Raw genomic sequence first — 12,771 nt, 5'->3', positions numbered from 1 at the left:
GTCAAGGCCTTTGCTGCTTCCCATACTGTCATGCTGCCAAGGAAGTTGGGGATGCATGGGAGATTGGGAGGAGACACAGCTGGGACAGGTGACCCAAACTGACCAAAGGGATATTCCATACCATATGACATCATGCTCAGTATATAAAATGGGAGGAAGAAGGAGGAAGAGGAGGACATCTGGAGTGATGGTGTTTGTATTCCCAAGTAACTGTTATGTGTGATGTGCCCTGCTCTCCTGGAGATGGCTTAACACCTCCTGCCTGTGGAAAGCAGTGAATTAATTCCTTGTTTTGCTCTGCTTGTGTGTGCAGTTTTTGCTTTATTTATTAAACTGTCTTTATCTCAACCCATGAGTTTTTGTAGCTTTTACCCTTCTGATTCGCTCCCCCATCCCATTGGTGGGATTCCTCCATATACAGATGAATTACAGCTCAGTATGTGTCCCTTTGTACATTCCTTCATCTCCAAGCCAAAAAGAAAGCTTCCTGAGAAACATTTAAGGTTCATACCCTGCAATTCTAGCACAGTGCTAAAAATTCTAGAAAACTCATAAGTTGTCAAGTATATTGGTATTTTTCTTATTACATGCACTGCTATTCTCTCTGCTTCCTCGGGAATGAACCATGTTTAGTTCAGTTCACAGTTGTTTCCTGACCTGAAAGGAGGATGTTTGCAAACTGCACACTGATGAATGGTTAAGGGTGCTGTGCTTGGTGGCTATTGTGTCAGCCCTTGACTTCTGTGCCTGTTCTGCCTACTTTGCATGGCTAATGCAGGCACTCTGTTACTTAAAATGGGTAGTTTTAATAGGAGGTTATTGCATTTGGAAATTGGAATGTCTGCAAACCTAACTGGCAAGGTGAGGGAATGTTCAGTTCGTCACTGACTGTAAAAATAATTCTACTTAAGTAAAACTTACAGGAGTTGGCTTTTTCAAGAAGTTTTATAAAAAGCAGAATCCTCCCAACAGGGATCACTGTGCTAAATATGGAATCTGGTCAGTAACAGAAGCATGAAGCTGTAAGAATTAGAGCCCTTTAAATTTGGACACAACCTTAGGTATGCAAGCAAACCTCTGACAAAGAGCCCTTGTTCATAATAGCCTCTAATAGTTGCTCACCACCATAACAGCATCTCATAAATTGAATTTACCATGTTACCTTAACCTCAGTGCACTCTCAATTTATACAATAGATCACTTTCACCATTCTGAGTGCCTGAATAGCTATACCAATGCAAGGAAAGTGTCATCTTTTTCTCTAATCTAAATGAAATTGAATAAATTTTTCTTTCCTAGATACCTTATGCGGATATTTTTCACAAGACCCCTTTCCTCCAGCTTTTATTACATCTTCAGAAAGAATCAGGTTGAAGCTATTATACAGACCTCTAGATCTAAAATGTAAAGCTTTAAGGCTTTATAATGCTCCTCTCTTTGCCTTCCAGAAAGGAAGAAAACAACTTGTCATGAAATGAAATGTTGTATCAGAACTAAGAGCCTAAGAGACTGGATTTTATAATAAGTACCATGACAATTTCAGCTGATTTTAAATAGCAGCTAACTTTGAGAGATACGTTTCACTTTTTATCAGAGTTTGTGTGGGTGAATCATGACATTCAAGACCATCTCCCTTTTAACAAAACACCACGAAATTATTAATGAATAATGCATAAATTCAATACACTCTTTACACCCTGCTGGTCTCTTATTTGCAGGAAATAAAATGAGAGCACAATGTGCAGTAACTAATAACCAGAGGAGTCCTGGTCTCATGCAGACATAATCACAGGCATAATGTGGGAGAGCACCGAGCGTGCAGTACCAGAAGGTTCACAAGAACCTCTGCAGCAGAAGGCTCTGACAGCAGAGTGTGTTCCTGGCAGCCAGCACTGGGCAGTCACAGCAGGCAGCATATGGGAAAAGGCAGAAATTGGCCATCTGGAAGCAGGGAGCTGCACAGGCCAAGGGGATGCAGTGATAATGTAAATATAATCACTGCTTACTCTCTTTCTCAGCCAAACTGAGCTTTTTAGGGAATTTAGACTGAAGTCTAAAGTTAACTGTCAAACAGTTGTGGTGCAATACACCCACAATACAATGAATGACAGTTTCTACATTTTGCTTTTTAAATAAACAGAGTGCAAGAAATTAAATTTTGTGTGAGCTGCACTTCAATTACATTTACTTTGTCTAGTAGTTGTCACAAGTCAGACACCTTTCTCTAAACTTGTTTTACAAGTTTATTTGTATTCTATAACTATTGTTCAAATTAATAAACAAAAGAAAGGTAAGCATTACTGTCCTTGTAGAGTAAAAAGGAATGTCATGACATACCAATTTATGTTTCCCCTGATTTTGCATCAACACTGTGAAGACCTGGTCTACTGCCTCAGTTCTGGTCTTGATTAGCATTCCCTTTGTGTGGAGATTCCAAATTAGGTTAGAAAAGTCAGGTAATTGGTTCAGCTCAATTGCTGGTGAGATACAGGGTGCTGCAGGCACTTCAGCTCTTAGCTATCTGTCTCAGTAGACTTGAGGTAGATAATTTGAACTGATTAGTAAATTCTTTGAGATTTTCTATAGACATTTCTGTGGCCAGAAGAGAGTATTACCTTGACAGATTTTGAAATGCAAGGAAATGGTCATTTATTTTTGCTTGTGATCCTCACTGTATTATTACCTTGTGGAAATAACTGAAATCTCCTTTCTCCAAAGGAACTGAGAGTGATGCTTTTACAACACTACATAGACATAAGCAAAACCAAGTCTCCTTTCTCCAAAGGAACTGAGAGTGCTGCTTTTACAACACTACAAATGTGTTCCATTCCCTTATAGACATAAGCAAAACCAAACAAACAGAAGTCCCCTGTTTATTCCATAGCTACATTTGTTGATAGTTTAACAGCAATCTCATCTAAGAGCAAGCAGGGAGAAAAAAAAATAAATTACATAATCTGTGTTAAAGATGAAGTCAAGAGGTTAAACCTTACACTGTTGTTCTCCTTTTAGAGGAGTCTTTTGGGAGAAAATAACAGTTTTGCAGTATTCCTTTAACAGGGTTTGTCTTCATTTAACAGGTTTGGTTTTGATTTCAGAGAAAAACAAATTATTTGAATACAAAAGTATCCGGATAAAAGCAGGAAGCACATACAGGCCAGTATAGAACAACAGCCTGCTACAACAGGCTGTGGGTTTTAAGTCTGAAAAAAATAAATAAAGACAGGGTTTTGCATTTCACAGTGATTTCTTCATCAAACCCAATATGCAGACTGAGTGTAAGACACTTAACATATATTTTTCTCTATTATAAATGTTATATCCTAACATGTTTATGGTTTGCTTATCCATTAGGATAAGACCACTGTGAAGCATTTAAACATTCTAGATGATACCATGGTTCTGTTACACACTTTGCCAAAGCAGGCATTTAACACACACTCACATCCTAATCTGCCATATTTTGCTGCAAGCCAAGAAGTGCTTTTGGTACCTAAAGCTACAACTGTTACAAATGGAGGAGGAATTATCTACCTTAGTTATGCTGCAGCTGCAAGAGCCCTTACATGAGAACAGCTTTCTGACTTGCTTTGTTTCAGCACTGTGGTGACCAGCTTTGGTAACAGCACACACAGCACACACTCTGGGGCTTTCCACCTGCCTGACAATGAGTGAAAGGAAGTACTATAAGGAACAGCTGAAATCTGTCTTAGCAAAATTACCTAAAATTGTAGCATGGCTCAAATTTTTGTTTTAAACTGATGGACACAGGCTTTCATGAGAGAATAAATCGCTTTAGAATAATTATTCAGAAGTCTAGCAGTTAGATAAGTAGCATCTGAAATTAAGCCACACCACAGCAAAGTTCTGACTTGCCTAAACACTAATTTTGAATGCGTAAGAAGCCAAGAGCACAGCTCAGCTGTGTCCTTGGTTCTGTCATTCAATCCATCAGGCCCCTGAAAGGCCTTGCTACAAAAAGTAGCAACTACAGCAAAGTGAACTGCCAAGAAGCAAATTTGTTTCCTTACAGGAGTTCACCAATAATCAACACAGGGGCCCAAAATAAAGGGATCATGTTGGTGGCTGATCTACTCCATAGTTTAGCTTATAGGGTCTGGATTTGTTTAAGAGAAAACACACACACCCCTAATTAAATCCCTAATTTATACCCCACCCCCAAAGAAAACACCCCCTAATTAAATCAGGTTTATACCCCACCCCCCTGCTGTAGCAGCACTCCACCTAGGCTGCTGCATGAGGCTGTCCAGCTGTGTGGGGTTTGAGCTGGGCTGCTTTGCCTAAGACTAACCAACTGCCCACTTAGGCACCACCTTCAGCCAACACAACACTGCTGTGCTGCCTGCCTGAAAATATGTTCACGGAGGATGACCCCTAATTAAATCAGGTTTATACCCCACCCCCCTGCTGTAGCAGCACTCCACCTAGGCTGCTGCATGAGGCTGTCCAGCTGTGTGGGGTTTGAGCTGGGCTGCTTTGCCTAAGACTAACCAACTGCCCACTTAGGCACCACCTTCAGCCAACACAACACTGCTGTGCTGCCTGCCTGAAAATATGTTCACGGAGGATGAATTTGGTAACTTTTTCTTCCACACTTATGTGCACTTAAATTTGTTCAGGAAGAGCAAAATAAAGCATGGCTTCTCAGCAGGACAAAATCAAAGTGCACTTCTGTCACTTGAAATAATGACAATTTTATAACTGCATGTTTATACAGAAAAGGCTTAGTTGTAGAAAGTCATTTTATTGTTGAAATAAACGACTTATTTACAGAGATAGGTACTTTACAGCTTTACAAAGCAGGCACAGTTCTCCTCAGAATAAGGTATCAAAACAGTGACAAATTCAGCACTGTCTGAATGCAGTTTATTCCAAAAAGAAATCTACAGTAATCATTAAACTAAATCATACCAATCACATAATAAAATGCTGTCCCTTGCAACTACAACAGTATAAAAAGGCTTTTTATCAGTCACGATCTAGTGGATTAAACACCTGCTATACTTCTTTCTTCTTGAGTATTAGTGGACCTATATTATCTCCTGTTAATTCATTGTGCTTGTTGTGGGAGCCATCACAGACAGGGAACTGGAAGAAAAGATACATGAGGAATTAGCATAACTCTGTACAGCACTTGCACGGTGATTTTTACACTTCTTCCTAGGCCAAGAGCACTTTGCTAATGTTGTGAGTTCCTCTTATTAGGTCCTGTTTCAACGTCAAACTCCCTGTCTCCTATCAGACACAGGATACATGACACTAAGGCAAACAAACACTGTTAAGGGGTAACTAAGTTTGTGAGGTCCTAAAATAGCTGTTCTTAGATGTGAAGTTAGGGACTAAGCCCTTTCCATGAAAGAACAGCAAGCAAAGCAGCCATTGCAGCTACAAATGGTTTAAGATTTACTGTAGAACTAGTACAAGTACTCTTAATAAATTTCACCATTTGTAATCAAAACTACTTTTTAAAGCAAAGCTGAAATACTTGGCTGAAGTGATTAGTCCAAACTGAGAATAGATGAGTGGGTTTCTTTGGTTCAGGGTAGATTTTGTTTTGTTAAAACAGGGAAGCATTCAGTCCAGAGAGGACAAAACCAGATTGCAGCCAAAACTGAATCAGGAAATTCAAACTGAGGCTAGATAAAAAATACTCATTAACATCTAGTTGATTTGGGGGATACAGACTATCCAAACCAGTCATCTGGCTGCTCTGGTCCAGACAAGGATATGCTCTTCCTCACTGACACAGGCCCAGCCTTATTGTGATCTTAATATGAGCAACTTCCTAAGCATTGTTTTAGCAAAATAAGAATAGCTATCTTTTAATTAGTTGCAATGTATTTCTAAATACTAAACAAGACTTGCTTGACCACTGAAGTGCTGCCAAAAATACACAAGTTTCAATCTCATACACACAATGTCTTACCGTCTTAGAGCGCCAACACCTGCAGTAAGCTTTAGTGAGGCACAGATCTTCAATGTTTATTTCATTCACTACTTTGGGATTTTCCTTCTGGATCTTGAGGTTAATCAAGCTATCCTTCTGCTGTTTCTTCTTGGGGAGGAACGGGCGCACAGCGAGGTAACCGAGCAGGGCCAGCACACCCAGGAAGGGCAGTAACCGCAGCCATTCTGAAACTAAAGACAGGTGGGATTGAGATTGGCTCTTGACATCACTTTAGTGTGGTGCAGCATCAGCTGCTTTCAGATGGCTCAGGCTGAGGGGAAGGAATGGGGCAGTTCATGCAGCAAGGCTCTGAGGGCAAGCAAGACTCTGTGGGTAAATCTTAAGAAGAAAAGATACAGGTTAAATCTCAGGGTTTACTGTAGACAGAGTAAAAATCTGACTCCTAGAATTTCATCTGAATTTTAATACTCTAGAAGATGATTCCATGGAAGAGGATAAATCCAAAATGTATAAAAGATTTACTGAAATGGGGAACTCTAAAATTACAGAGGTTTTGCTCACTTGAAGTAAACCACACTGTACTAGCAAACCGAGCATGACTACATGCTGTGAGTATATTCAGTGCACATATCTTGAAATTCTGTACATGAAGAACTATTCAAAACACTTTATAATTTAGTTTTTACTCGCCTATTTGAGATTTCAGCTTCTTGAGGGTTTTATCATTTGTTCCAATTTTTTTTTAGAAATGTTTGGTAGAAACGATACCGATGATTAGACAAGCACTAGCAAAACCTTTACTCATCTTTTTGGGTTTATTTTTCAGACCTCTGCTTGCTCAAGGATCTGCAACCAGTTTCTACAAGACAGAGAAAGAAAGAGACCTGAAAGCAGGTGAGTTAAGTCACAGCAAATTGCATTTTCAGGAGGTGAGCAACTTCTTTTTTAGTACAGGTAAAAGATGTAAGTATCCACTGCAGGCTTGGCTGCCTTGCTACATCAGTGTAAATCTTTTAGGCACACTGGTGAGAGAGGACTCACTGGACTTTTTAAGAAATTCATCAATACTTGGCATAAGATCTATATATACTGAATGTGGATCCACTTTTCCAGCAAAACATGCTGTGACAATACTCTAGTGTAATTTAAATACCATGGTGCAATAAAGGTCAAGAGCATTTTTATAAATTTCTGAAGAATATATTAAATCTAAACAGTAACTTAGAAACAGCAGAGAGTTTAGAATATTTTAAAAGAGAAACAAAGAAGTATAATAAGCTGCAGCACAAATAGCTACACGAGCACTCTGTAAGATAAGACACTGTAATCAAGTTCCTCTTCTAAATGATTTAGGATGAGAACATAATAAAATTTTGTTCTACAATTTTCTTTTTGAAATTAAGATGTACAAGAAAGAAAACACCACAGACTAGGCTAAGGATGCTGGGGGGGGGTGGGTGGGTGGTAGCTCTCAGAAGTTCTATTATTCTGCATATCTTGATTTTTTTGCACTAATGGAACACATGTTCATGCGAATACTTTCCCAGTTAAATCACAGTGGATTTTTCTTAAGAATTTGAATTTTCTGGAAGCATACCATGTGATTAAGATACTTTGTGGGAGTAATTTTATGTTCTTTGAGTTTTCTATAGCCTCCGACATGACAGCTGCACTCAGTGCATTTATTTGGAAATGCAGCACAGCTGCATAAATGCTCAAGGCACTGCAAGAACTTCCAGCAATTGTTTCACAACTGCACTTGCAGCAGTCCCTACCCACAACAATTGCTAAGAGACACTGCAATACACTAATCTCTGTTGCTCTTTTCTCAGTTCCCCCAACAAGCTGTAAGCCCTAAATAACAAGGCTGTGATACTTGGACTTTTTCAACTACACAAAATACTGAGTTTCCTGGATAGTAGTGCCTGTTTGCCTTTTCTGTCACTACTGTTCCAGAACACTATATCAACAGGAATCCAAATGCACTTTCTGACCTTACATGAAGAATTAACTTGGAACGTACTTTAAATCAGAGAGGAAAAATATTTGGTCACTGAAAAATAATTCCAAACTGAGTATCAAACCCGACTCTTGGCAAAAAGGTGATCTCTGCAAAGTTACTCCTCTGAACTCCAAGACAGAACAGATGTCCCAACAGGCACACCAGAACCAGGACACCTATCAAGTGTGTGATGAATACACCTGGGCTAAGATTGACATGCAAAAAGGAAACGTTTCCCATCAGAATCAAATGTTGTTAAAAGGGACCAACAACTAAACAGCAAGCAGCATCTTTTCATCTGAACATGAACCAACGGTGTGCCCAGGGAACTGGGGTTGTTTAGCCTGCCAGAAAAGGAGGCTCAGGGGAGACCTTATTGCCCTCTACAACTACCTGAAACAAGGCTGTAGCCACATGGGGGTCAGTCTCTCCTCCCAGGTAGCAAGTGACATGATGAGAGGAAATGGCCTCAAGCTGTGCCAGGGAGGTTTAGATTGGATATTAGGAAAACTTTCTTCACTGAAGTTTGGTCAGGCATTGGAACAGGCTGCCCAGGGAAGTGGTGAAATCACCATCCCTGGAAGAGTTCAAAAGGCACTTTAGTTTAGGGAACATGGTTTAGTGAACGTGGCAGTGCTGGGCTAATGGTTGGATTTAGTGATCGTGGACTCAATGATCTTGGATGTCTTTTCCAACCTTAATGAGTCTGTGATTGATCTCTATACAGCTTGAAATTCCCTGATACAACATCAAAATTGGAACAGTAGTTGTGTCTATGGGAGACTCATGACCAGTTAAGTTCATCCAAATGAAACAGGAACATGATAGCTGTAACCTCTGAGAAGGGAAATTAGAAACAAACACAAGTAGGAAGTTCAAGGATAATATTTATGATGGTTATTATTTTTGTACCAGTCTAACTGCTGATAAATAGTTTTCTCCTCACTAGCCAATTATTTCTTTGCTAATTTCTAATCTGTGAGTTTCTGGAAAGCCCTCAAATACACCAATGTGTCCACTAATCATAAACCAACTTGTTATTGCCAGAAGACTGCCAGAAGCTCGTATGTTTAAACTGAAAAACCAACTTGATCATGCTTCTAGGGCATGTGGTACAAGATGCTGTCACAAAGTAAAAAAGTCACAGATCTTTGGACCAGGTGAGCAGGGATGGGAGAAAAACTTCACCCAAACTAATGCAATGATACCTTTCTACAACTGTAAACTGCTGTGTTTTTGAAGCCATCCATACCTTTCTGAAGCAATTCACAAGACTTTATTTTCACAGCTGACAGCTCAGAATTCAGCAATTACATTGGAGACTCTTTATCAGTTCTGCTGGAAGAACAGCCTTTGGAGCCAGAAGTGAAGAGGAGTGTATCAAAGAGGTTAGTCCTCAAACTTGACTTGTGTTAGAGCAATCCCAGAGTTAAGTATCAGAAACCAGAGAATTCCAAGAAGCTGAGGCCACGGACCATAGGCCACAGTTACATTTTCAAGGATCAATTGTCTTAATTTTTTAGTTTTTTAGGCCAACAAGCCCCAAAACCTAAGACACACACTATGAACAAAAAAGGGCAGGCCAGCCACTGAGAGTCAAACCAAAGCAAGTGTTCCCCACTTGTCTTCCAACAACTACTCCTTCGATATCTTTCACTTCGGTTTATGTTTCAGCTAATTTCTGTGGAAATGCCCCAATGAAGACCTAAAAGCAGCTTCTTCCAGTAACAACTCAACTACAAGCCAAAAGTTTATTAAGTATTAGCTACCAGTCAAAAAGAAGATTTGACCTGTGATTGTATATTCTCTAAACTGATTAAATTCTTCATGCAAATTCCAATTACTTACTAATTACATTCTCTTCAGAACTAATAAACAATTCTATCCTAACTGTTTTCAGTTGTTTGAGTCTCTGAAAGGTGTTCTCATTGCCACAGTAACTAAACTCAAAGGCTCCACACACTACTTTGTCTGTTCACTTATGAATTAGAGACGTGACAGTTTTGTTAGTGACACAACATACTTGAAATAAATTTAAACCCAAACCTACGGACATTTTAATAAATCCTTCTGCAAATGACAAATTCATGGTTCAAACAGATTTTTAAGATTGTTATCATGGGATCACCCTTCTCTCCCCCAGTACTGCAAGATGATCCACAAAACTATCCTCTTCCTGCCTGGCAGCTTGTTACACCAAAGTCCTTAACAGGTAGGCCCAGTGTAAAACAGCCCACATGGGGCTTTATAGAAAGAAGCCTAGCACCTAAATTCTTACATAAATCTTGAAGTTCTGAGGACATGTTCTTTTAAGGTGAATGTCTGTGCCATTTTAATGACAACTTCCAGGATAAAAAGCAATGCTGGCATGAGGCAACACTGTTCATGTCACTGAACTGCAGATGGGAAGGCTAAAGCAGCTATGACAAAAAACTGGAAGAGGTTTCTGAGCAGCAGCAGCAGCAGCAGTGTGACAATTTAGATATCCAGTTTCAAACTCAAGGTCAAACATTCCTTCCTTCCTCTCTCATTGCCTTTACCTTCAGGAGTTATGCACTGAATGTTAACAATCTTTCTCAAGTAGTTTTTCCCTGTGCTTTGGTGAGGACACAACATGTGTCAAGATTTTTAATCGGCACACTATATAACACCCCATAAAAACAAAAGTTCTCCTTATATTTTTGGTCTGTTGTTTCTACAACTGATGCACTACAGGGACTGAAGCTGCATCTGCCTGGAAGCTAATGAAAATTTACAGAAGAAATAGAAGAGTTAATAAGCAAAGGACTGCACTGTTCCAAAACTGTGTTCTGGGCTGCCTTTGCAAACAAGGTTTTAGCAAGTGTTTAATAGTGCTTGTCCCTGACCAAGTTCAGTAGATGCCACCAAAGGACAAATACAAATGCACTTTAAATGTTTTTAGATGAGTATTATCTCTCACTGTCTAAAAAGAAGCAAAGAAAAATGCTTGACATGTCTGATATGCCACTTGCCAAAGAATGTAATTCATAGTAGTACAAAAATGTAGTACACAAAAGAGAACATCGATCAAATCTTCCCTATTGTTTAACAATCTTTCACTAATGGCAATTTACTGCAAAATAAGCTCAGGATTGGGAATCTCTTGCTACAGCTTACGACTTTAGGACAGGACAAAGACCACAACAACACAGAAGAGGCAGCACTTGCTGAAGCAATCACTTCCTCAGATGAAACTTTAGACTGACAGCAGCTCTGAGTGCATGTAAGCACAGGACTCTCCAGGGAGCAATGAGGTTTCAATGACTTTCAATAACCTTCAAGCACTAAGAGAGGACATTTTTTAAATGTAGGTGCCCAGGATTAGTGGCATCCCAGGATTGCCTTCTCAAAAGTCTCACGTTCCCCTACACCATAACTTTAAGCTCTTTGTACAGTTTAGCTTTTTTCCTCCATTTTCATTCACATCCACCCTTAGAGGAAGGTGCACAAGCACAAAGCAGATACTACTCTAGCCGACTCTTGGAAAAAATGAAAAAGTGCAAAAGCGTTGTCTCTATAGCAGTGTATTTTTAATTACAGCTTAGCTTCCCGTCTTTAAAGCCCAGTGAAAGAAATCACTTTCAAACCAGAGGCAGTGGATTTTTTCAGGTATGCTCAGTAAATCCTACCCGTTCTCAAAGCCTCTTTTACATTCAATATTTTTGGGACTGATATTTCACATGTTTGGTCTCCACTTAAGATATGTTTTGCTTGCCCTCCCTCCAAATCCAAGGAAGTATCTGTCAATGGGGGGAATAAGATGACAGCAAAACAGTTCTCCCACATTGATCATGGTATGAAAAAAACCCCAAAGTCCTGACTTTGGTTTTCAGAATGTTTTTCAGCAGTTTACAGAACAAATTGTGTTACTACTATGTAGTGTGAATAAATACAGAGACTGCACAAATAATCCTGTTACACAAATATATGTTTGGACAAGTGAAGCAATAAAAGTCTAAAGTATTACTAAGCTTAACAAATTTTAAGTCAACTTGTGGTCACAAGGGCAATGACTTATCTAGGATACTGACAAATACTACGAATGTGAGAAGCTATATTGTTCTGTAGCTTATTTTATCCCCTTCCTCCCAACATTGTGGAAGCTGAATTTCTCTATTTGGTAAATATAACTAACAGCTTTTTCAAAGGAGATAGTTGTGGAAAAAGAAGGATGGTTCATTTAAAAGATTTGCTTGTCTTGGGAAAGGTAATGGGGCTTATAGCTTACAAGCAGCATAAACATGCTGGAACAAAATTACTCAAAGCTGGCATGAAATACGCTTACAAGCAGCATAAACATGCTGGAATAAAAGTACTCAAAGCTGGCATGAAATAAATTGTGCCTGCTCTGAATGTAACCATTTCCCAACGCTATTAGTTGGAAACGAACAGAGTCATATACCTATTAGAGTCAAACACCTTTAGTGCTGCAAGACAAGATTTTATGCATTGAAGACTATTTCCAGTGAGCTTCTGTTAAGCACATTCCTCTTATTTGTTATCACCAAACTCATCTTGCCATTCGACACTGCCCGAGGTCCTGCCTGTATTACCAGAGCCGAGCCTGGGCACTCAGAGTCCCTGAACCGAACACCTGAGCACTGAACACCTACAGAATTCACCGGCATTCGGTTTCCGTTCCTGTTCGCTCCCGACAGGGCTATGCTTACCGCCCTGCTCCTGTCACTCCCTGCGGCAGAAAACACAAGAATTACCCCACGAAAAGAAACACCCTCACTCTGCGTGCGCAGAGGCTCCCCGGAACAGGCTGCTTTTCCTACACGGGCGCAGACGCTGCCTGTACCCCGCGACACGGCGG

At 39.8% G+C, this 12,771-nt stretch overlaps 1 protein-coding gene across 1 annotated transcript; it reads right to left on the bottom strand.

Annotated features, from left to right (window-relative positions):
* Positions 1-4,745: 4,745 nt before the first annotated feature.
* CISD2 (CDGSH iron sulfur domain 2) lies at positions 4,746-6,159 on the bottom strand (the record flags this gene model as incomplete). Its single annotated transcript, XM_009082497.1, has 2 exons — positions 4,746-5,109; positions 5,948-6,159. Coding segments are annotated over 2 exons (302 nt in total), but the record flags the coding sequence as incomplete, so codon positions are not given.
* Positions 6,160-12,771: the final 6,612 nt, after the last annotated feature.

The sequence above is a fragment of the Acanthisitta chloris genome, unplaced genomic scaffold (genome assembly GCF_000695815.1).
Source record: "Acanthisitta chloris isolate BGI_N310 unplaced genomic scaffold, ASM69581v1 scaffold12619, whole genome shotgun sequence".
Lineage (NCBI taxonomy): Eukaryota > Metazoa > Chordata > Aves > Passeriformes > Acanthisittidae > Acanthisitta > Acanthisitta chloris.
This window is presented reverse-complemented; position numbering and strand designations above follow the sequence as displayed.